At 48.2% G+C, this 25,889-nt stretch overlaps 1 protein-coding gene across 2 annotated transcripts in view; it reads right to left on the minus strand.

The window, feature by feature from the left end:
* The window catches only part of LOC137434331 (ATP-dependent 6-phosphofructokinase, muscle type), a 153,724-nt gene that overhangs the window by 84,474 nt on the left and 43,361 nt on the right, over positions 1-25,889 (minus strand). For both annotated transcript variants that reach the window (XM_078785498.1, XM_078785497.1), the window contains exons 6-10: positions 21,679-21,844; positions 9,895-9,939; positions 8,342-8,450; positions 7,861-7,956; positions 617-709 (exon numbers count right to left, since the gene is read on the minus strand). In XM_078785498.1, the coding sequence (XP_078641624.1) occupies positions 617-709; positions 7,861-7,956; positions 8,342-8,450; positions 9,895-9,939; positions 21,679-21,844 (509 nt within the window). The remainder of the gene's footprint in view (positions 1-616; positions 710-7,860; positions 7,957-8,341; positions 8,451-9,894; positions 9,940-21,678; positions 21,845-25,889) is intronic.

The following is a 25,889-nucleotide window of genomic DNA, read 5'->3' on the forward strand; positions in this document are numbered from 1 at the left end:
TGGGGGGGGGGGGGGGTGGATGAGAAGGGTCTGGGATGGGTGTTGTCCCCCCTCCCCGGGTAATAAAATTTTGTAATTGAATATGAACCAAGGATCAGTACTTGAATTGTGTGAAATTAACGAAGGTATCAATATGAACCGAGGATGTGCTGCTATATATTTGTTGTTAAGAAATGTGATTTTTATTTTTTGAGTTCTTTCAATCAGGGAAAGAATAAAAAGCGTCCCTTTTTCCCACCAAGGTATTTTACATCAAGGTATGGGCTTCCAGCTAGTTATTGTTATTGCACTAAAAAAAATCTAAAAACAAATGCATAAACTACAAGGTTAAAAACACAATTTCAAAATCTACACTCACGATTAGTAATCCGTTTGAGTAAAAGTAAAGTACCTGTGCCGTTGCTATGAAATTGCAATTTTATCTTTACAATCATTTAATTAATTATTTTTTAAGAAAATGACTCAAATTTCAATATGGACAATCTTTGTATCTCTGGTAAACATTGTGGATGACACAAAGCACGACCGCAGAGAGTTTTCCTCCATTAACAAACAATGATGGTTACCATGGCGATTTCCTTAAGCAGGTGGCCATTGTCCGAGTTGCTCGACTTACCAGGATGCGATCGAACGCACTGGGAGTACCACCGCGCTGCACGTGTCCCAGCACTGTCACACGAGTATCAAATCCCAGGCGTTGTGTAGCCAGCTAGGAAAGAAACACACCTCGATTAGCCATGACATAGCAGGTACAGTTTCTCAGAAAGTGGAAAACTGGACTCCATCTCGAAGCTTCCAGTGCGCCCCCTTGGCCCCTTCCTAATTTCTCAGAAGACATTCCCCTTGTTATTATCAATGTCCATTTTGTTTTCTCCACCCTCCTGCTCAATGCCCATACCTGTACCTGTACTTTGTCTTCTTTCTTTGTCAATTAACCCCCTCCTCCCCACAAAATATTATGATGTGCACACATGCACGCAGATAATTTCCTTGCCCATGGATTTTTTTCGTGCGCATGATCTGACTCTGGATACTCCCAGAATGTATGCAAAATTTGGTGGGAATTGGCCCAGGGGTCTCGAACTGTGTACAAGTCTAAGAAAAGGATATGCATGCACACGCACACACATCGTACAGTATTGATTGAGCATTAAGGAACCTGCATATGGAAATTAAATAATTAAATGCAATCGGTTTTATTCTTCACAAAGATTTCACCATCAAAGACGAGGAAGTGATGATGCTTTCGCCAAGCTCCGCCCCTCTCAGTCAAATTCAATCATTACATGATTCAACTTCGACTTGGTTAATAATTGAAAGTTTATACACTGATGTCAACTTTCCCGGTGCAAACATAATGTGGCACAGTAAATTTCAGGGCAATTGGTACAGGGGTATGGAATTGTATGGAATGCAATGAAAAGGACACACACACACACACACACACACACACTTCACACTTCACACTTCACACTTCACACTTCACACTTCACACTTCACACACCACACACACACTTCACACACACACTTCACACACACACTTCACACACACACTTCACACACACACTTCACACACACACTTCACACACACACTTCACACACACACTTCACACTCACACTTCACTCACACACTTTACACACACAAAATGTATGTCTGTGAAGCCTTTTCTTTTCCTTTTTATACCTCCACCGACGAAGTCGCCGGAGGCATTATGTTTTCAGGTTGTCCGTCCGTCCGTGATAGGTTTTCGTTACCGTGATAACTTGAGAACGGCTACAGGGATCTTAGTCAAACTTGGCACAGGTATGTATAATGAGGTAAAGACGAACTGATTAGATTTTGGGGTCAAAGGTCAAATCTGTACTAGGTCTAAAACTTCAGAACGGCTGAAGTGATCCAATTCAAACTTAGTACAGGCATGTATAATGATGTAAAGATGAACTGATTACATTTTGGTGGTCCCGAGGTCAAAGGTCAGAGGTCATGTCAGGTAAAAATGTGAGAACTTGTGAACAGCTGAAGGGATATTAATTATAACTTGGTACAGGTATGTATAAGATGAACTGATGAACTGTAAAGATGAACTGATTAAATTTGGGGGGCAAGAGGTCAAAGGTCAGAGGTCATGTCAGGTAAAAATGTGCTAACTTGGGCACAGCTGAATGGGTTTAAATCAAACTTTAAACAAGTATTATAATGTGGGCGGAGGCATATCAGTCGACGTCGTGACGTCGAAGAGTGCCATTCTAGTCTTAAATGATCCTTTGTGGCGGGCACATGGGGCAATAATTCCGCGCACCAGTGGGTGGCGCGAGCGCCCAGGCGGGGACCGATGGCACATGCCCCGCCCTTCGACCGAGCGGCCACGCCCGGGGACTAGGCGTGGCCTCGGCACATATATGCGGGCTCTAAGCTCGAGCCCGCCCAGTGCTGCAGTTCGAGCTTTCGTAATAAACTCTTTTGGTTTTAACAAACGTGTTGTGGCCTACCTCTTTGGCAAGCAAGTTGTGTGCGCAGCACCACACTTCACTGGTGACCCCGATTGGTTCAGCCGTTGCTGACCACCGAACACGCCATGGCCAACAACGCCGTCGCAGTAAAACTCCCAGAGTTTTGGGAAGCACAGTCCGATGTGTGGTTCGTGCAGGCCGAAGCGCAATGTCAGCTTCGAGGCATAACGGCGGACGAGACCCGTTACTACCACGTGGTCGCCGCCCTCGGGCCCGGCACTGCCGCCCGGGTCGTGTCCATCCTGCGGCACCCGACGGCCGACCACAAGTACAGGGCGCTCAAACGTCTCCTCATCCCCACGTTCGGCCTCACGGAGATCGAACGGGCCGACCGCCTCCTGGACCTTCCTGAACTCGGCGACACACGACCATCCGTGCGGATGGATTATATGCTGTCGCTGCTGGGTGACCAAGCCCCGGATTTCTTATTCCGGGCGCTTTTCCTACGCCAGCTACCTCTACAAGTACGCCTCGCACTGGCCGGTTCCAACATAAGGGAACCCCGCGCACTGGCCGTAGAGGCCGACAAGTTCTTCGCGGCTTGCGACACGCGGTCGAGTTACGGTGCTGCTGTCGTGGACCCCGGGGCAGAGGCTACAGCGTCCCTCGTGGCCGCTGCCGCGCCCCGCCCACCACCGCCTCCGAGAAAACCGCGGCCGCCGCCCCCGCCGCCGCAAGCCTGGTGCTATTTCCACGCCAGGTTCGGCCACAAGGCTAAGAAGTGTTACCTGCCATGCTCGTTTGACAAGTCGGGAAACGACCAGGCCGGCGCTCATTAGCGGCCCTGAGCGTCGGCCGTTCCGGCATCCTCCTGTTCATCACGGACACCTTGTCCGGGCGCCGTTTCCTCTGCGATACAGGAGCGCAGGTAAGCGTCATCCCCGCCTCCACGTCCAACAAGCGAACCGCGGGCCGGGGCCCCGCATTGCTTGCCGCCAACGGTACACCCATCCGCACATTCGGGAAGCGCTGCCTCTCCCTGCGGTTCAGAGGGCAGCGCTTTCAATGGTCATTCGTGACTGCCAGCGTGCCAATGGCATTGCTTGGTGCGGACTTCCTATGTGCGAATGGGTTGTTGGTCGACGTGAAGCGCAGACGGCTCGTCCAGGCCGAAACCTTTAGATCGCTCACTTGTTCGCTGAGCGGCTCGTTGAGCGGCTCACCGAGCGGCTTGCCAAGCAGCTTGCTGGAAGGTTCCGTCCCAGCGAGTTTAGTTTGCACGCTTCCGGCAGCGGACGACTTTACCCACCTCCTCGCCAGTTTCCCGGCCCTCATGCGGCCCACCTTCTCAGCGGTGGCCGTTAAACACGGGGTGGAGCACCACATCCCCACGGTCGGGCCGCCGGTCTATGCCCGGGCACGCCGACTTGAGCCCTCGAAGCTCGCGGTGGCGAAAGCGGAGTTCGCCATGCTGGAGCGGCTGGGGATCGTGCGGCGCTCCAACAGCGCTTGGGCTTCTCCGCTGCACATCATGCCGAAGCCTGGCAGGGGATGGCGGCCGTGCGGGGACTACCGCCGGCTCAACGATGCCACCACCCCCGACCGCTACCCGGTCCCACACATTCAGGACTTTTCCGCCCGGTTGGCAAACACGACCGTGTTTTCTAAGGTGGACCTCATCCGGGGCTACCATCAGGTCCCCGTCCAACCGGACGATGTCCCGAAGACGGCCGTCATCACCCCTTTCGGCCTCTTCGAATTCCTCAGGATGCCCTTTGGGTTGAAGAATGCGGCTCAGGCGTTCCAGCGGCTTATGGATAGCGTCTTGCGTGACTTACCTTTCCTGTTTGTCTACCTGGACGACATCCTAGTCACGAGCGCGTCCCGGGAGGACCACCTGCTCCACCTCCGCACGCTTTTCGAACGCCTGGGCCAGCATGGCTTAATCATAAACCCTGCCAAGTGCCCTTTCGGTGTCGCCACCATCGACTTCTTGGGGCACCGCATCACCGAGCACGGGGCCGTCCCTTTACCGGCCAAGGTGGAGGCGGTCAGGGATTTCCCGGGGCCCCGCACGATCAAGGGGCTCCAGGAGTTCCTGGGCATGGTAAACTTTTACCACCGCTTCGTGCCCCACGTCGCCCGGCTCCTCCGCCCCTTGCACGAGGCCCTTTGGGGCAAGGCGGGCAAAGGTGACATCGCCTGGTCGGAGCCGATGGCTGCGGCGTTTGCGGGCGCAAAGCTGGCCCTCTCCAACGCCACCATGCTGGCGCACCCGGCGCCCGATGCACCGATCGCCCTCACCACCGACGCGTCGGACTACGCGGTGGGCGCGGTGCACGAGCAATGGGTGCTTGGTGCTTGGCAACCGCTGGCATTTTTTAGCCGGCAGCTGCGCCCGCACGAACGCCGGTACAGCACCTTCGACCGCGAGCTGCTCTGGCTCCACCTGGCGGTCCGACACTTCCGCCACCTGCTGGAGGGCCGCCCGTTCACGGCCTTCGTTGACCACAAGCCCCTTGTGTTCGCGATGGCCAAGGTCGCCGAGCCATGGTCGGCACGGCAGCAGCGCCACCTCTCTGCCGTGTCCGAGTACACGACGGACATCCGTCACGTGGCGGGTAAGGACAACCCGGTGGCGGATTGCCTTTCCCGGTCCGTCGTGCACGCGGCCCACCTCGGGGTCGACTATGCCCGGATGGCGGAGGCCCAGACCGCCGACCCCGGCGTCCAGGCCTTGCGGACCGCCGTCACGGGCCTCCGCGTCACCGAGGTGCCGTTCGACGCCGCGGGCACGGCCCTTCTATGCGACGTCTCCCTCGGCCGGCCTCGCCCCATCGTGCCCGCTGGCTGGCAGCGCCCAGTGTTCGACGCCATCCACGGCCTGTCCCACCCTGGCGCGAAGGCATCCCAGAAGCTCGTCGGGGCGAAGTTCGTCTGGCATGGTCTCAGGAAGGACGTCCGCGACTGGGCCAGGACGTGCCTCGCGTGCCAGCGCGCAAAGGTCCACCGCCACACCCAGGCACCGTTGGCCCCGTTTACGGTGCCCGAGCGGCGGTTCGACCACGTGCACGTCGACTTGGTGGGACCACTGCCCCCCTCGCGAGGGTTCACCCACCTCCTCACAATGGTCGACCGCACCACGTGGTGGCCTGAGGCCGTCCCATTGGTGGCGACGTCTGCGGCTGAGGTGGTGCAAGCCTTTATCGCCACTTGGGTTGCCCGGTTCGGTGCCCCCTCGGACATCTCGTCTGACCGCGGCCCCCATTTCACCTCGGAGCTCTGGGCCGCGGTGGCGCAAGGACTCGGGGTGAAGCTACACCACACCACGGCCTACCACCCCCAGGCCAATGGCCTGTGCGAGCGCTTTCATCACTCCATGAAGGCCGCGCTCCGGGCCAGCCTCCGCGACGGCGGCTGGGTCGACAGGCTCCCCTGGGTCCTGCTGGGTCTCAGCACGGCGCCCAAGGACGACCTGCGCGCATCCTCGGCGGAGCTGGTCTTCGGGCAACCACTGCGGGTACCGGGTGAATTTATCCCCGACTCCACGGCTCCTTGGTCCACGGCGCAACAGCGCTCCGCCCTTCAGGAGACCGCCTGGAGGTTCGCCCCGGTGCCAACGGCACACCACGGTTGCCTGCCGTCCCACGTCGCCCCGGAGCTTCGCACGGCAAAGTACGTGTTCATCCGGCACGACGCCCACCGGGCATCGCTACGGCCCACGTACGACGGGCCCTTCCGCGTGCTGGAGACCGGTGACAAGTTTTTCACGGTCGACATCGGCGGTGCCCCAGATCGCATTTCCGTGGACCGCTTGAAGCTGGCCCACCTCGATCCGGACCACCCCCCGCCGGCAGTGCTGCCTCCGCGTCGAGGCCGCCCCCCGGCGGTCGAACCCCCGGCACCCCCGCCAGCAGCTCTGCCTCCGCGTCAAGGCCGCCCCCCGGCGGTCGGACCCCCGGCACCCCTCAGCCCCGCCGGTCCGCTGCCCCCAGACCTGCACCCATCGCCAGGGGGCGTTTCGGCCGGGTCATCCGGCTTCCCCGCAAACTCACCCTTCAGGTGCGCGGGAATTCTGGGGGGGCGCGTGTGGCGGGCACATGGGGCAATAATTCCGCGCACCAGTGGGTGGCGCGAGTGCCCAGGCGGGGACCGATGGCACATGCCCCGCCCTTTGACCGAGCGGCCACGCCCGGGGACTAGGCGTGGCCTCGGCACATATATGCGTGCTCTAAGCTCGAGCCCGCCCAGTGCTGCAGTTCGAGCTTTTGTAATAAAGACTCTTTTGGTTTTAACAAACGCGTTGTGGCCTACCTCTTTGGCAAGCAAGTTGTGTGCGCAGCACCACACTTCACCTTCACCATTATGTGATAGGGCTCTAAAAACGATATATAACATGATATTTCAAAAAAGTTGTGGGCGGATTATGACAAAACTTTGTGGATGAGTTGGTTAAGTGACAAGAACAAGCGGATTCGATTTTGGTTAAGGTGCGGATCAGATACGACCTCTCAGTGGATAGAAAACATAAAGGGTTCAGCCTGGCGGATGTACTGTATGCTCTCTACCGATTACAGTTATAGCTTTATTTCTGTTTCTTCTGATCTCGACCCACTTGATATGACTTTACTTGTAGCCTACCTTCCAGCTTCAAAAGCATGCCCAACTACAAACCCATGGGAAGTGCAAAAAGCACTGGCAATGATTCAGTAAAAATAACTTCTGCTGGGCCTGACCGGATATCTGCACGCATTATCTGTGAATTGTCTGTTGAGCAAGCAACACCTATAACTCGTATAATCAAAGGGAGGCGCCAAGTGCCCCTCCCTATATATAAGGGATAGTTTCTCTGTATGCAGCTTCTCTGTATGCAGCTTTCTGTACAGTATGCAGCTTCTCTGTATGCAGTAAAGATGGGACAGCTTTGGAAGGGGGAGGTTGAGGCTTTGTCGGCAGATAGAAAGCGTGTTGAGGAATTTTCGTATTGATGCCTTGGAGTTGGGTGGGGTAGGGATAAGATATTTTTGTTGAATTATCAGAATTGTGTGTGTGTGTGTGTGTGTGTGTGTGTGTGTGTGTGTGTGTGTGTGTGTGTCAGTGTGTTTGTCCTGACACCCACTCGAAAATGTTCCTTCTCTTTCACGATAGAATGCAATGATTCCACTTAATCGCATCAATAAAAAATGGCTGCCACGGAGTGCTTGTAAAAAGCACAAAGGTTGGCAGCTTTATCAGCTCTTTGTCAGGGCATCAAAGCCACCACTAAAATAACCTGCTTCGTGATGGCCGCGCTCGGCATGATAAATACAAACCCAAATCATGTTCCCCACGTGTATTGCACTCCAGGTACAGACACAATGCCCCGTGTCACATGGTTATTCTTCTTCCTCGATTCTCTGGTTTACCTACATTTTTGACATCTTCAGAAGTAATAGCTTTGCCGTATTTGTCGATCGCTCCTTCCGCCACGATGATGATGTTCAGACGCACTCCTCGGTTCCTCGACTGCGTACAAAGTACAAAGGGTGCACATTGTTTACGTATTCGCAAGGAAGAACCAGGTGGAATTCACACATCAGGCCTGTTGTTCTCTGTTATAAATCTCTGGCCCATTTATGAGCAAAAAAAGCTTTTAACTGTTTCAACCGCTTGGATTTTTCATGCAGTGGTGGAAAAACCGCTTTAAAGCAGAGTATCTGTTGTGTTATCTCCTGAGTGAGTTCACGTGTCCATATAAAGGTTGCTGAGCTTGTTGCTGAAACAGGAAGGAAGAATTGGCTGCCTTTGTGAAGACTTTGGATCTCAGATCCCCCACCTCCGCCCCCATCATCCTCCATTGTACAGATCACATGTCAATTGTTTAGAAGCTTTAATAAGTGGAATACATCACCTCCATCAGGATGTTGCATAGTTCATCTTCCCAGCCATCTTCAGGAGGGCTCTCCGGTATGAATATGTAGTCGGCACCACTAACAAGGCCCGTTACCAAAGCAAGGTAGCTGGAAAAGAAATATCAAAATTATCAAATAATTCCCAATAGCTGGTAGACAAAACACGAGAGAGAGTTTACTGTTCCTTTATTACACTGTACAATGTAACGGAAACATAAAACCACAGGTGAATGATTAATGAGGGAGGTATGGGGAGGTGGAGGAGGAAGTGGAGGGAGAGAGGAGGGGATGGGAGTGGGGAGAGAGAGGAAGGGAGAGAGGAAGGGATGGGAGTGGGGAGAGAGAGGGGAATGGAGAGAGGAGGGGATGTGAGTGGGGAGAGAGAGGAGGGGATGGGAGTGGGGAGAGAGAGGAGGGGATGGGAGTGGGGAGAGAGGAGGGGATGGGAGTGGGGAGATAGAGGAGGGGATGGGAGTGGGGAGAGAGAGGAAGGGAGAGAGGAGGGGATGGGAGTGGGGAGAGAGAGGAGGGGATGGGAGTGGGGAGAGGGAGGAAGGAGCGGATGGGAGTGGGGAGAGAGGAGGGGATGGGAGTGGGGAGAGAGAGGAAGGGAGAGAGGAGGGGATGGGAGTGGGGAGAGAGAGGAGGGGATGGGAGTGGGGAGAGAGGGGAAGGGAGAGAGGAAGGGATGGGAGTGGGGAGAGAGGAGGGGATGGGAGTGGGAAGAGAGGGGAAGGGAGAGAGGAGGGGATGGGAGTGGGGAGAGAGGGGAAGGGAGAGAGGAGGGGATGGGAGTGGGGAGAGAGGGGAAGGGAGAGAGGAGGGGGTGGGAGTGGGGAGAGAGGGGAAGGGAGAGAGGAGGGGATGGGAGTGGGGAGAGAGAGGAAGGGAGAGAGGAGGTTATGGGAGTGGGGAGAGAGGGGAAGGGAGAGAGGAGGGGATGGGAGTGAGTAGAGAGAGGAGAAAAAGGGAGAGGGGAGGGAGTGTGGAGAGAAAGGGGAGGGAGAGGGGAGGGAGAAGGGAGGGAGAAGGAGACAAAGAGAGAGAAGGAGAGGGAGATAGTGCTTCATGATTGTGAAAATGTTACAAAGTGTACGGCTGCTGAGTGTGAAGAATCCAGATAAAACCACAATGGGCTCATATTTAATTTAATTTTTTTTCTAAAAGTACATGTCTTCGATTCCGAGTATATCAACCTTGTCCTCGCACTGCTTAAGTGGGAAAGTTATCGACCGGAACTGGATTAACGGACATCAATATTTTTCAGGACAAATGTGAATGTGTTGTACTTTCTTTTATCCATGGATATCGTGAAATCATAATTCAGCATTTTGAATGATGTAATAATTTGTCCAAGTATGGTCAAACACCGAGTCACATGATCATGCCTTGTAAACGATGTCGTCGATGATGGTTTAACATGTTTCAGATTCCCATTTGGAAAAGAAAAAGAAAACGCACTGATAAGCCTCTTGATTTGGAAGGCTCATAAAAAATACCCTCATGAAGGAAAATGGATGTTACTGTCTATCAGAAGTTTAAGCTGGCTTACCCGCAATGCCTTCCCATGACTTCCAGGACAAAGGTACGTTGGTGGCTGTGAAGATAAAGATAAATGTTTGTTGTCAGAAAACAAGAGGCAAGGAGTGTCCTGTTGTGTCAATAACATGGCTAGCGTGAACCTATGAAATAGAACGTCATTGTTTATCAAGTAAAGTTGGAGATAAAGTCGTTTTGTCAATCATGCATGTCCCACATACACACCAGCACCCTAACCAACTGCAGGGATTTGGAGTTCAGAAAGGGTGCCCGCTGTAACCGGCATACTTTTCCTGAAAGATTCCGCAAGATCTTTAACGTCCGCCAACTAATACTGACAGACGGGACGCTCGGTTTAATGTCCGTCCAAGGGACGACAGACAAGTTAATGCGTCAACCTATCTGTGAAACACGAGGATGACAGTTTAGAGCTGGGGGACGAGATTTGAATCCAGGCTAGACAGCACATAGATGAGGATGCATAACTCTAGGCTGTCCTGAGGGCAATGGTGCCAGAATACCCAGACCAAGTATTCAAAACACACAAAATAATATTCAACATTCAGCCTGGTGTTGGTTTAGCGGTTAGGGTGCGGCTTGGGATCCTAGGATTCTGGGTTCGCAATCCCGGTCGATCGCTGAATTAACGCCAGGGGGGTTGGCTCAGCCTGTCATCCTTCCGAGGTCGGCAAATTGAGTACCAGTTCACTGGTAATTCCCTGTGTGTCGCAAGAGGCGACTAACAGGGTTGGTGGCAGGAAGGGCATCCGGCCATAAAACATTGCTTCAAAAGGGGAACACGGTGCCCGAAAAAGGCGAACCCCTGCTGTGTGGGGAAAATGGCCTCTAAAAGTGTTTTATTATTATTATTCAGAACCTTTAATAAAATAATGCAAAGTTTTCACTCTCGAAGCCAAAAGACCTTCTCTCGTGTCCAAGGCTGCAACTTATCAGATTGAATGCACACATTCCCATCAGATCTCGGAAGCTAAGCAGACGAGCAGGATTAGTATTTGGATAGGAAATCTCCACAGAACTAGGCCCGGTGTCATAAGCTAAGGGATCATATAAAGAAAGATAAAAAGAGGGATCAAATAAAAAAGGTGAAAGGATAAGGGATGGTAGAAAAGCTCAGTTTGTCATATGCTTGCCTCAAAGTAGTACTGGATTTGCTCTGCATTGAAATCGAATATGACCAAAGCTGCCATTGTGGTACGGCACAAGCAAGGAGATTTTCCAGATGGGACATACATTTGGCTATCTCGTCTGTATGTACTGTATGTCATGCCACTGGCTGTCGAGTATAACACAGACTCAAGTACAGTGTTCATTTAGAGCCTTGCATTTATCATGAGGTCAAGGGAGTGGTTCGGCCTGTGTATCCATATAGTGCATACAGGAAACTATTTGATAGGGCAAGGGGAGGGTTGTTGGAGGATACATATGTATGAATTATGATAGTCGACATATATTGACATTTCAAGCTGTTTATTATATTATAGTATAGTTCTACCTCAAAATCCATTTATATGGGGTGCAAGTAGACAAATCAAGAATGGTGTCGACTCTTGTATTGACAGACTTTTCAAAGGCCTTTGACCTTGTCGACCATGCCATTCCCATCGGAAATCTGTATGAACTTGGAGCAAGACCACATTTGAATTTGATCCCGTGGATGTGTATCTTTCTGTCGGGGCGAAGCCAACAGGTGCATTATGAGGGTCAGTTGTAGCAGGAGTTCCACAAGGGACTCAATCAGGACATCTGATCTTTCTAGTGCTTATTAATGACGCACTTAACCAAGCCCCAGTCCCTCGATGGAAACACGGAGATGACTTAACTATGGCTGAGAGTTGCCGTGTCACATCACCCAGTGCCATTCCGGACGTGGTGGAACCGCTTCAGGAAGGTAGGAGGGTGCCAGCGGTCAAATATGCGACTGAATCCAGCGAAGTGGCAACTCATGGGTGTCTGTTTTGCGCACAATCCACCTGCCCAAAGTCCATTGGAAATGAATGGCATGTAATGCCAGGACTGTGTGAGTACTCTTCACCAGTATGGCATTCCGCTATGAATATCCATCAGTCAAATACGTTTGAACGAAACGAATTAAAACCACGCTTTGAGGATAATTCTCCGAGACCAGTACGAAATCATATGACAATGCTCTTCAGGTACTTACCCGACAGACTTTGAGTCATCGACACGTTGAAATATGTTCCAAGTTTACAAAGTCGGTCTGTGACAGATTCTCACAATGGTCAGAGCTGAGCTGTTGTTCTGGTCTCCACAACACTCCTCCACAAAACTCCACCAACAGCCATCTCTCCACTCTCCATCCACCTCTACCATTCGGACATCCTCTTCACACGATCCTCCCATCTCAATTGCAGTTTACCCCTTTCTCACCTGCAACACTCTTTCAACACATCTGCTCTCTTCAGAAGTCTATCTCACTCCATCCGCAGCAGCTGCCCTGCCAATTTCAGGCAGCTCTACCAATCTTCTCATCAAGCTCATCTTCACATCAACCCCCTCCCTCAGTTCATCCATCCTGCTTTGATGCACCCTCTTCCATCCCGCAATCCTCCTGACACAGTTGTTCTCGGACCTGGGGCCTCTGTTGTTGCTGCTCTATCCATTCCACCATCTTCATACCATATAGTTATGCCAGGTTTTCGCACAATCTCTGGACTTCCCTTTTCAACTTCCTTGATATCTTCTCCTGTCCACCATCAAAGCCTCCACTTTTCTCGAAGCATTCGCTCACACTTGTCTACTCTCCATACCCCTGCCTCAAAACTACCATCACAGGTCACAATTCCACCTAGGTACACAAATCCATTTCCATGTCATCTCCATCCTGTCTCACCTGATGCTCAATTTTCTCTTTGCTATCCAACCCACATTACATCCATCTTCTCCAGGCTCATGTTCAGTTCATGTTTCTCCAAATGCCTCCCTACACTCCTACAGTGCTTCCTACATCTCCTGCTTGCTCTTTTCTACTAAGGCCAGATCATCTCTATGCAGGAGTTTTCTGAGCTATCATCAAATATGTTACTTCCCGAGCTATCATCAAATCTGTTACTTCCCGAGCTATCATCAAATCTGTTACTTCCTGAGCTATCATCAAATCTGTTATTTCCTGGCTATCATCAAACCCAATTCTGTCTTGCGCTGTCCACTCCTATATGTGATGTTGTGGCTCTTCCGTTTCTGTGAGAAGGAACCAGCTACAGATAGACTGTTTTTCTCGCCAACAGCTCTACCAGATCACGACCCGTTCGATTCCCCATGATCCATCCAAATATACGACACACTCCTCCGTCACCCAGCTCAATTACTTTCACATGCTCGTTGAAGTTGCGTAAAATGCATAGCTCAACCGTTGCAATCATCCTCTCCAGTGCATTCCTGAAATCCTGTTTTTCGACCTCAGTCCTTACCATCTGTGGCCCATGCACCGACAGAACAAATATCACAAGCCATGACGTAATCATGTGTGATTCCCTTCTCTCCACTCTTGACAACCTCCTTGTTGATCTAACTGCCATTACTTCTTTCATCTCTTCCTGTGTGCATGAACTTCCACCCTCCTACCATCTCCCTCCACTCCACTTGGTCTCCTGGATCACATTTCCAGACTCCTTCTTTGCATCATATTCGCCATCTCGACTCCTCCCCCCTCCATCGGTCCCATGTTCAGACTACCTAACTGAACTTCACATCTGGATCGAGGTCAGACAGAGTTACCCTCTGTGATCTGTTGCCCTCTCGCCACGCCCAAGGACAGTAACCTGGCTGCTCCGACCACGTTCGCCTTATTTTGAGCTCACACAGTTTATTTCAATAGAATGTCAGACCAGTTGGTTCACGGTGCATACAAGGAGTGGTGACATTTCATCGCTTAAGTCCTTAGCTTAACAAAGAGGTAGGAAGGTACAAAGACTAATTGTTTAGATAAAAGGTTAACATCATTTAAGAAAAATGTGAGAAAGAGAAAAAAACGTATTGATCATTCATTTTCATTGTGATCTCATCTACGAGATGCAGACAATGTAAAAATATTAAGGAAGCATCATTGTAATCATCCCGTCCACCTACGCAGCGGGAGATGGGGTTTTGCAATAGCGTGTGTTTGTGTGTGTGTGTGTGTGAGTGTGTCTTTGTGTATGCGTGTGTGTGTGTGTGTATGTGTGAGTGTGTCTTTGTGTGTGTGTGTGTGTGTGTGTGTGTGTGTGTGTGTGTGTGTGTGTGTATGTATGTATGTATGTATGTATAATGTATATGTGTGAAAATGTGTGCATATGTGTACATGAATATGTGTGTGTAGGTGTGTATGTGTGCCTGTGTGTGTCTATGTATGTGTGTGTGTGTGTGTGTGTGTGTGTGTGTGTGTGTGTGCATATATGTGTTTGTGAGTGTGTGTGTGTGTGTGTGTGTGTGTGTGTGTGTGTGTGTGTGTGTGTGTGTGTAAGTGTGTATGTCTGGGATGCTTTCTCGTTATTATTATTATCGTGATCATCCTCATGGTCCTGTTTTCCTGAGAAAATCACTTTATATTCTTTAAAAGGGCAGGTTGGCAGTATAGCATCGAAAAATGTCCACTCGCCTCTGAGCTGTCTAGCCTGGGTTTGAATCCCAACCCTGCTCTAAACTGTCACACTGGTGTTTCACATGAAGGGCGACTCATTAATGTGTGCAGCATCCCTCGGATGGACATGTTGTTGTTGTTGTTGTTGTTGGCCTGTGGCTGCTGGTTGCTTCATTTTGTGGAAGCACAGCTGTGCCGCTGATGCAGTGCCCCCGTTACCAGTAATTGCTGGAACTCATTTTGTCGACCTAGGAAGATTTTGCCAACTCCACAAGATGGTTTCGATTTACGATTATTTATAAACAGTGAAGATGACTTATGTTACTGGGGCAGGAAGTTTCGACAAGCTTGTGTACTGCTCCCCTACATGTCTAAAATACTTATCTTCTTTCCCTTTAAAAGCATTGATACTGTCAGTGTCGACAACCTTAACTGGTAAATAATCCAGTAATATATTACCCGGTGAGACAATGTGTCCCACCTCACGTCCAATCAGGATCTGGATTCAAGAAATTTACAAAAATGGCATCTTGTGATATTTGTGTTGGCTTGGAAGAATATTGTTGCCTCAATTGATTCATGACTGTTCAGCAGTTTGAAGTCTTCTATCAGGTCCCCCTAATCCTTCTGCATTTGAACGTGGTCAGACTCAGGGTTGACAATGTTGATTTACAGTCCTCGTGTTTGTCCCCCGTCGCACCGCGAAGCGAAAGGGGGACTATGGTTTTCCCCTCCGTCTGTGTGTGCGTCCGTCCGTGCGTGCGTGCGTGCGGTTGTGCGTGCGTGTGTACGTGCGTGCATGCGTAAGCGAAGGACCGAATTCTAATTTTGTGTGCGGGTGCAACCCACGTCAAAATCCAAAATGGCCGCCGCCATGTATGTCTGAACCTTGTGAGCGGAATATCTTGAAAAATAAACGAAGTACCAACTTCTAATCTGGTGTGTGGGTGTATCTACGCATAAGGGAGAACGCTATTGAAAATTGGGTCGCCACTTCAAAATCCAAGATGGCCGCCGCCATGTATGTCTGAACCTTGTGAGCGAAATATCTTGAAAAATAAACGAACTACTAACTTCTAATCTGGTGTGTGGGTGTGTCTACGCATAAGGGAGAACGCTATTGAAAATTGGGTCGCCATGTTAAAATCAAAGATGGCCGCCTTGCGTCTTCCACTTTGTCAACTCACATCACTTCACCGACGGGGGACCAAGGCGTAACTGCTTGTCCATACCCTTCCACCATTTTGGTCGTACACCTTCCAAGAGATCTATATCCCGATGTAAATGAGGCCTCCATGCTCCACAAAGGTGCACAAAGGTCTTTCTCTTCCAATTGAAACTTGTGTTATCTCCTCTGCCAATAAGTAGTCATAGTTCTCATTATTGAAACCTATGTGGGTACATTTACATTTTTTTGCATTGAAAAGTTTTGCAAGGTGTGTTATTGGCTTGGCACTGCTATCAGCGGTGTTAGGGACAGCCAGCTATCCATCCATGGTGAAAATTGAACTTACGTAACCAGCTGTTTCTCATAGGACTATGTAAGGCAACCCCACATCCTCATGGCACAGACCAGAAAATGGCTCCGTGAGGTACTTGGCTAAAGGGGCTCTCGCTTTCTGGATGACCACCTTCGAGATTACTTGGAAACACCAGGAGTGTTGGCATGCCATCGCTCATAGCTAACATGGCAGCTCCACCAACTGATGTGGTCCACATGGGCTTAGAGAACCAGCCAGGTGAAATAATCTTCCAAAATAAAAGGTTAATGAGGTAAACAGATGGACCCATCTGGATATATATATATATAAAAAAAATAACCACCTTTAGAGGCCATTTTTCCCCGCAAAGCAGGGGTTGGCCTTTTTCGGGAACCGTGGTTGTTGTTGATTTTTGGTCCCCTTTTTGAAGCAATGTTTTACGGCCGGATGCCCTTCCTGACGCCAACCCTTTTTGCCGCCTTTAACGACAAACAGGGAATTACCAGTGAACTGGTACTCAATTAGCCGACCTCGGAAGGATGACAGGCTGAGTCAACCCCCCTGGCGTTAATTCAGCGATCGACCGGGATTCGAACCCAGGATCCTAGGATCCTAAGCCGGCACCCTAGCCGCTAGCCCAACACCAGAGATATACAACCTGGAAATGTCCTATACCTATGGATTCGTCAAATGACCAATGAAGTGTGCCGAAAAAGCTGAATGCCTCAACTCTGTGTTTGCCTCTAAATCTTGTGTCCCAACCCCATCCCTCTCTGTACCCACCGTACCCAGTCATATCCAGCTGCTCCTGGACTCTGTGTCCTTTCCTCCTGACAAGGTGGAAAAGTTTCTGTCAACCCTCGACTGATTCTGCAACTGGAACTGACGGCATCAGCCCACGGGTCCTAAAATCTTGTTCTTCCGCTCTTTCACTCCCTCTCTCTGTTCTCTTCACACTCTCTTTTACTCAAGGTCATCTGCCATCTGCTTGGAAATCTGCCAACATCACAGCTTTGCACAAAAAAGGTGCAAAAACAGATCCCAGCAACTACAGACCAATCAGCCTTCTCTCAATTATCAGTAAAGTCATGGAATCCATCATTGCTTCAGATATGAAATCTTTCCTCTTCTCCAATGGCTTGATCTCTGATCATCAATTTGGTTTCAGACCTAGTCACTCTACTCTGGACATGCTGCTACTGCTTTCTCAGCAAAGGATGGAGGTCCTCAATGCCAAACAGGAAATTAGAGCTGTCTCCCTTGACATATCACGTGCCTTCGATATGGTCTGGCACCCCGCTCTGCTCACCAAACTCTCCTCTGTTGGTATCCATGGAAATCTCCACGCATGGCTGGCAGACTTCCTCTCTAGTCGTAGTCAACGTGTGGCCCTGAATGGGTTTCTCTCATCTCCTCTTCCTGTTCAGGCTGGAGTTCCCCAAGGCAGTGTTCTGGGTCCTGTGCTTTTTCTGGTCTTCATCAATGATCTCTCTGACTCTCTTGAAAATCCTCTCTATCTCTTTGCTGATGACTCTACTCTCCTCCATTCCTCCATGAAGTCCTTCCTCCATTCTTCATCCCTCAGATCGGCAGTCTGCAGCCTCCTCACTCTCTGCAGACCTGAACAAAATGACAGACTGGGCAAACAAGTGGAACATGTCTTTCAATCCTGACAAATCTCACACTCTTACGATGTCTCTCTGAAAAGACCGACTGGACAACCCTCCCATCTACTTTCTGAATAATCCTCTCCAAGAAGTTCTGTCACTCAAACTTTTGGGTCTCACTATCTGCCATGATCTTTCCTGGGAAGACCACATTTCAAATCTGGCCTCCAAAGCCAGTCGCCGACTGGGCATCCTCCGTCGTGCGAAGTCCTTCCTTGGCACACCTGAGCTCCTCACCACGTACAAGGCTTTCATCCGCAGCTCAATGGAATACTGCTCTCCCCTCTGGGCTGGTGCTCCTGCCTCACACCTAGCTCGTCTTCACGCTGTTGAAAGCAAAGCATTCAGAATCATTGGAATCTCCCGCGATGAAGCTAACTCCAAGGGCCTCTCACTCACTCACCGCAGACAGGTTGGTGGTCTTTCCGTCTTCTACCGACTCCTTTCTGGCCTTGCCCCCCCAGCTCTCTCTGTGCTCTGTTCCGCAAATATTCCTACAGGTTGCACAAGATCTGCCTGCAACCCTCTTATGGTTAAACTGCCAAAATCAAGACTCTCTGCTCACCTTCACTCCTTCATTGCTCTTTTCTCCCGCCTCTGGAACAAACTCCCTCACTCTCTTCAATCCCACTCCACCCTCCAGGTCTTTAAAACAGCTGTTCACCACCATCTCTTATCTTCCCCCATCCAAAACCTTGATCTTTTCTATCCCTGATAATTTCACCCCAATTCCACTTTTTGAAATACCAACTTCTGTCCTGGAAGTCCTTGGTGTCCTTGTGTTTTATAATTCTCCCACCCCCACCCCCCCTTTCCCACGCCTCCTCCCCCCAAGCCCTCTCCGTCCCACACATCTCCCACACATCTCCCTGCTCTTAAATGTTGTGTGCTCTCAAGTGTTTGTGTGCTTCCCATTCTCTTGTCTTCCGCTCCCTCTTTTTATATATTTTGTTTGTCTGGTTGATTTGTTTGTGAAGTAAATGTCAGCTCTTTCACGAGCCTCGATTCAGTATACAAAAAAAAAAAAAAAAAAAAATGATACACATCAAGTTGGAATACTGAATCTATGATGCCCTCTGGAGCAGCTTCAGAGAATATTAGTGACCAAAAGTAACCAAAGCAGGATTAACAGAAGTTTGGTGGGCCACAAGTGTTATGCTAGCAGCTCTCACAAACACACACACACACGCACGTACACACACACACACACACACACACACACACACACACACACACACACACACACACACACACACACACACACCTATTCATTGCATATTCCGCTGTCTTGACTTGGAATGATCGTTTGCCTTGACGAGCGGGAGGAGGGTGAGAGTTAACATGGGACAGCTTTGGAAGGGGGAGGTTGAGGCTTTGTCGGCAGATAGAAAGGGTGTTGAGGAATTTTCGTATTGATGCCTTCGGGTTGTGAGGGGAAGATTAATGCCTTGGAGTTGGGAAGGTGGGGAGAGTGCAAATATGGGCCAGAGTTGGGAGGGGTAGGGATAAGATATTTTTGTTGAATTGTCAGAATTGCATGCGTGAGTAATGTGTGTGTGTGTGTGTGTGTGTGTGTGTGTGTGTGTGTGTGTGTGTGTGTGTGTGTGTGTGTGTGTGTGTGTGCGCGCCACTCGAGGAGTGTGCCGCAATTACCCTATGTTAATGTGCTAGTGTTCTATGAACTCTAGAGATGTGAATGTTGAAATGAGGAATTTTATAAATTGATTATTTTTTATATTGTACAATATTTAGCACATCCAGATTCATAAAACATTGTGATCTCTGAACATATTGGTCAAAACAGTGCATTGTACATGCTTTCCAGGAATCCGCAAACTCTCTAGTCAGTTCATTACTGTACGAGTTCCTTTCATTTTCCTCTCACTTAACCTGACTTGTGTAACCCGATCAGTCTACCTTTTGTTATAGGAGTAAACAACTATGCTGTCTATTTTTTAACGGTGAGAGAGGTGCTGGTACTCTCTCACATGAAGGACAATATCACAGGAGATATTGGTGTACATTTTACATGAACTTCATATGGACATTTGGGGGGGAAAAAAAGAAGGAAAATTTTAAAGCATTATGGGATTTGACCTTAGGATCACAGCATCATGATATGTTCTTTGTGCAGATGAGAATGCTCAACATGGCAGATTTTGACTAATTGCTAGAAAAGTCCTTTCAATTTGTATCGTTTCCAATATAAGGAAACCTTTTATTATTGTTGCAGCTCCACATTGAGTTTGGTTTGAGCTGAAGTAAATTGTCGAGGTTTTCCAAAGGCGAAAACAAAAAAGCGACCAATATTCCCATTTATTCATCAATGATCTCTCTGACTCTCTTGAAAATCCTCTTTCTATTTGACGATGACTCCACAATCTGTCACAACATCCATCATCCTTCAGACAGGCTGCAGCCGCTTCCCTCTCTCAGACCTTGAAAAAATCACAAGCTCGTCAAACACTTGGAATATGTATTTTAATCCTGACAAATCTCACACTCTCACTTTCTCTCTCCGAAAGGTTCATCTGACAAACCCTCCTATCTACTTTCTTAACAATCCTCTTGAGGAAGTTCAGTCATTCAAACTCCTGGGTCTCACTGTCAGCCATGATCTTTCTTGGGCAAACTACATTTCAAAGTTGGCCTCCAAATCCAGCCGCTGAATGGGCATCCTCCATCGTACAAAATCCTTCCTTGGCACACCTGAGCTCCTATCCACCTACAAGGCCTTCATCCTCAACTTAATAGAGTACTGCTCTCCCCTTTGGGCTGGCTCCGCTGCCTCATATCTTGCTGATCTTGACACCGTGGAAACCAAGGCCTTCAACATTATTGGAATCTCCCGCGATGAAGCCGAGTATACGGGTCTATCACTTCACCATTGCAGACAGGCCGGTGGTCTCTGTTTTCGACTACCTCCATTCTGGTCTTGCACCCTCTGCTCTTTCCGTGCTTTGTCCTCCCCCTCCATCCCTGCCCCCATTCCAGGTTTCTGTGGGGCCACACGGTCCACCATCAACCCCCTGCTGGTGAAACTACCTAAACCCAGGATCACTGCTCTCCTCCACTTATTCTTTCTCACTTTTATCTCATCCTGTAGAATCAACTTCCACATCCTCTTCAATCTCATCCTTCCCTCCAGATCTTCAAGACAGCTGTTCACCACCATCTCAGATCATCCCAGATCTAAAGCCATGATATATCTAAAACTTCCCTATCCTCCCACCACAAGGCCTCCTCCTTCCAAATTTCCAGTTTTTCTGCCTAAGAGTTTGCTTCTGTATCCATCTTGTCCACTCCATGCCCCCTCCCCTCATTTGTCCAAGTCTCCCTCTATTTTGTCCCTCAACCCTGCTGTTTGAGTTTTCCCCGTCTTTCTACTGCTCCTTTTGTTCTGTTGCGTCCTGAACTGTTTTAAGTTCTGGCTCTTCCACAATCCTTGGCCTTGTATACAAAAACCCCCCCGAAAAACTATGATACATGACCAGCCATAAACATCCCACGCTAGGTCTATACTTATCGTAAGAATAACAAAATATATAAGAGACTGCTCGTTTGAAGAACTGGTTCGGATGAGATCACAAATTGTTTTATTTATTTGGACAGGTTCCATCTAAAAAAAAAATCATAATAATTGTGTCACAGCAGAGGATTTATGTGCTCAATAAGGCCAAGTCTTCCTATTAAATAAGTTGATGTAAAGAAACCGACGTCAATTCCCTCAACATTGCAGCTTGAAAGCTAATGATGCAATATGGCAGTTTCCATGTTGTCAAACATCCGCAGCTACCACTGCGGTATCTATCAGGATCATGCGCTGCTCCAACTTTACTTCTGCAACTTTTCCAGGTACCCAGGGCCTTTGCAACTTTAGCAGATGTGTCAACAAAAAAGGTCAAGCATCTAATGATCATCCTTCGAAGTTTGGTTCAGGTATTCTGGGAAAACATGGAATCGCAGCTTTTCCAAACATGGCTGTACTTTAACAGTGGGAAGGTGTGCAGAAATCAAGGAAACGAGTCGAACTGTTTTCACGACTACCTTACCTCTGTGCCGTCGTGGTTATGGCATCCACAACCTCCATAATACGATGCAGCGCAGAGTCTGTTCCGATGGTCATGTCAGTGCCGCAGAAATCGTTGTCGATGGAACCAACCATGCCCACTATATTGAGGTGCGAATGCTGTTTTGCAAGATCAGGCGTAAGTCTCCCTGAATAGAAGATGGAGAGGAAGGCAGGGCAGCACGGTGAAAATGAATTTTCAAAAGGCAACATAAGAATTTGACCTAAACTACTCATTTGCCATTTACTTCAATGTGTGCAGCTCAGCTTGAAATACATCTTTCTTTAGCGCAGAAGAAAAGATGTCCGAGTCGGTCGGAATCCGAGTCAATTCTCTTTATTCAAACCACCACTCCTGTTTCCTTCAGCTCACCCGGTACCGGAAATCCCCCGATAAACCAAAGCAAAAGCATTTATTTACTTATTAGAAAATCAAAGTCAAAATGATGCCGCAACACTTCCTTTTTTGGGGGGGGGGGGGGGGGGGGGATATCGAACCGAGGCTCCTGTAAAAGCACATTAAACATGAAAACATGCACGGACACATAAAACATACAATAAAGGGAGCGGGAGACAAGATGGGGGGAGAGAGGGAAGCACACAAGTACAACAGTAGAGAACAGGGACATAGGGAGATCTGTGGAAGGGAGAGGGCTGGGGGCAGGGGGAAAGGGGTACACGGTATAAAACAAATGAACACTACTAGGAATTTCAGGAATGAAGTTGGAGATTGAAAGAGGTGGATTTGTGGTGGATTAATGGGGATAGAAAAGATCAAGGTTTTTTATGAGGGAAGATAAGAGATGGCGGTGAACAGCTGTTTTAAAGACCCGGAGGGGGGAGTGGGATTGAAGAGAGTGAGGGAGTTTGTTCCAGAGGCGGGAGTAAAGAGGAATGAAGGAGTGAAGATGAGCGGAGAGTCTTGATTTTGGCAGTTTAACCAGAAGAGGGTTGCTGGCAGATCTTGTGTGACCTGCAGGAATATTTGGGGGATAACACAGATAGAGCAGGGGGAGCAAGGCCGGAGAGGAGTCTGTCGAAGACAGAAATCCATTTACTTTGCTGCTGACTTTACAGCGAGAATACAGTGCGTTAACAGAAACCTTGACCACGTGTCTTTTTTTTTGACTGGGCCTGCTGCCTGTGTTACAACTCATGGGGAAATCTTTTTTAACAAACCTGGCCTTCTGGACTGATGCCAGCAGGAGGCACTGCATCAGGAAGCATGTCATCATTCAGTGGGGATTATGATGAATTGCAAATAGTTTCCGGGGCCTCACCTAAATATAAAATTTACAGAGAAATAAAATTTCGAGAGCAAAAAAAGCTTGTTGCATAAAAAGAAAATCAAACTTTTTTTTTTTATTCAAAATTTTCAATCTTGTTTTTTTGATTATTTGTTTAAAAATAGGAAATAGGCCACAAAATTACAAATGTCCAAATTTGAAAATCGTTCTTACAAATTTTATTTTATAAAGAAACGCAAGCCGTCGCAAGATATCTATTCTGATATGTTTCATACTTTGGCTCTGGATGTAGATTCTTAAGCAATAGTCAGGAGTTGTGCCAACAAGTTTAAAACGGGAAACAAGAAATGGAATATGATCCCAGGAGTGGGTGGGTGTCCCTCAACGTATCGCGTGATGAAAACGTTGCCAAGAAAGAACACGCTTGTTAAAAAAGTTTGAAGGTAAACAACTCTGACAGGTAGGATCCTGCACACACCATTACATCTAACATGCTGCACAAACACTTGTGCTTGAAAATGTTATTTTCTTGGAGATGAGTCTCCAAAACCGTGATGAGGGATAGTCGATGGCAGACAATCTTTAAATAGATGTCGGAGAGATACAGTGAGTACCCAGAAAGGTTTCTTGCCTTGGATGTGACACAGGATGAAATTTGGATTCAACATTTAAATCTCAGATCCAAGAGATGAAGTATATCTTGTCAGTATATCAATTATCCAGGTTCTAAAACTGAAGCAATTATCTCTGGACATTCTTTGAGGAAAAAATAAAGCCATGAATGCTGTGGAAGGGCACGAAGACTTGGGGGACTTGGAGACAATCTTTGATTCGAACATGAGATCTGGACGAAGTCTGATGAGAATCTCATGAGATATTTTTGTGGAGGAAACTTCTACTATGGTGGCTTGCAGATGTAGATATATTGGAGAGAGAATTCTAAAAAAACCAATATTGGTTTAAAAAAAAAAAAAAAAAAAAAATTTTTTTTTTAAATAAAGTTTTTTATAAATAATTTCTATAAAAAAAATTTTTATAAAAAAAAATAAAAAAATAAAATAAATAAAAAATTCTAAAAACCAATATTGAAGATAATATTGAAAATTAATATTGATTCCAGCCTTTTTTCTGGTAATTTTCTTGTTCACACTCAAAACACAAGTTGCCACCCCTTGTGAGTCTGCTTTATCCATCTACAGTTATGTGGGTGTAAACAGAAGATCAGATCATCAACCTGCTCTATACAGAGAGTTGGTGCTGCCTACACAGTTTCTATGGCTAGAGTTACAATTCTGGATGGGTCGCCACTCCGACACAGGAAGTCAGGGCAGGTATTTGTAATTTGTTCATCATGTTGGCGATAGCTTTCTTGCTTACTCTTCAGGTTAGCTTGCCTGATTAAGGTCCTTGTAGGCTCTAGGCACTTCTGCTTCGTAGGCGCTTTGGTGGATGCATTTTTACCTCCACCACCAAAGGTATATGGAGGTTGTTTTCACCATTGTCTCTCCGTTTGGCTTCTTTGTGAACACGATATCTCAAAAAGTTGGAAACGGATTCGGCTGAAATTTGGAGGAGAGTTGGTATGTGACATGGACGAAATGATTAGCTTATGGTGAACATCCGGACCTTGATCAGAGATGTTTTTCAGTGACTCTTCACCATTGAGGGATAAGGCAAAAAACAATATATAGCACAATATGTCAAAAAATTGTGGACGGATTCGGATGAAACTTGGCGGATAGATTGGGAGTCTGACAAGGAAGAATTGATTCGATTTTGGTGAAGATTCGAATCCGGATCAGAGAATTTTTTTTATTTTCGGTGATTCTCCACCATTGAATGATAGGGCCAAAAACAAAATACGGTGCCTTCAGAAAGTATTCACACCCCTTGACTTTTCCACATTTTTTTTGTGCTGCAGCCTGAATTGAAAATGCATTTAATTGAGATGTTTCTGGTCACTGAATGAATGAATGAATGAATGAATGATCGTTTTAAGGCCATTTTCCCCGCTGGAGCAGGGGTTAGCCTTGCGGGCCCCATGACAATCATGGTTCCCTGTTTGAGGCAATGTTTTTATGGCCGGATGCCCTTCCTGACGCCAACCCTTAGTCGCCTCTTACGATGCGCAGGGATACGGTGTACCTATTCTAAACCGGGGTACACACCGGTTCATCATGTTGGCGATAGCTTTCTTGCTTACTCTTCAGGTTAGCTTGCCTGATTAAGGTCCTTGTAGGCCCATGGAACTACATGGAACTACATGGAACTACCCAGGTCACTGATCTACACATACATGAACCACCTTTAGAGGCCATTTTCCCCCACAGAGCAGGGGTTCGCCTTTTTCGGGCAGCTTGTTCCCCTTTTTGAAGCAATGTTTTATGGCCGGATGCCCTTCCTGCCACCAAACCTGTTACTCGCCTCTTGCAACACACAGGGAATTACCAGTGAACTGGTACTCAATTTGCCGACCTCGGAAGGATGACAGGCTGAGTCAACCTCTCTGGTATTAATTCAGCGATCGACCGGGATTCGAACCCAGGATCCTGGGATTCCAAGGTGGCACCCTAACCGCTAAGCCAACACCAAGCTACACTGACCTACACATAATACCCCATAATGTCAAAGTGGATTTGCTTTTAAAGAATCTCTTTCTATTTCTGCAAAATAATTTAAAATGAAAGCCTGAAATGTCTCGAGTCAATTCCCTTTGATATGACACTCCAAATTGAGCTCAGGTGCATCGAATTTCCTTTGGTCATCCTTGACATGTCCCTACAACTTTATTGGAGTCCACCTGTGGCAAAATCAATTAATTGGACATGATTTACAAAGAAATAACCTTTCTATATAAGGTCCCACAGTTGACAGTGAATGTCAGAGTATAAACTGTACCATGAAGTCCAAGGAACTGTCTGTAGAATTCCGAGATAGAATTGTGAGG

This window comes from Myxine glutinosa, chromosome 10 (genome assembly GCF_964187855.1).
Source record: "Myxine glutinosa chromosome 10, kmMyxGlut1.1, whole genome shotgun sequence".
Classification (NCBI taxonomy): domain Eukaryota; kingdom Metazoa; phylum Chordata; class Myxini; order Myxiniformes; family Myxinidae; genus Myxine; species Myxine glutinosa.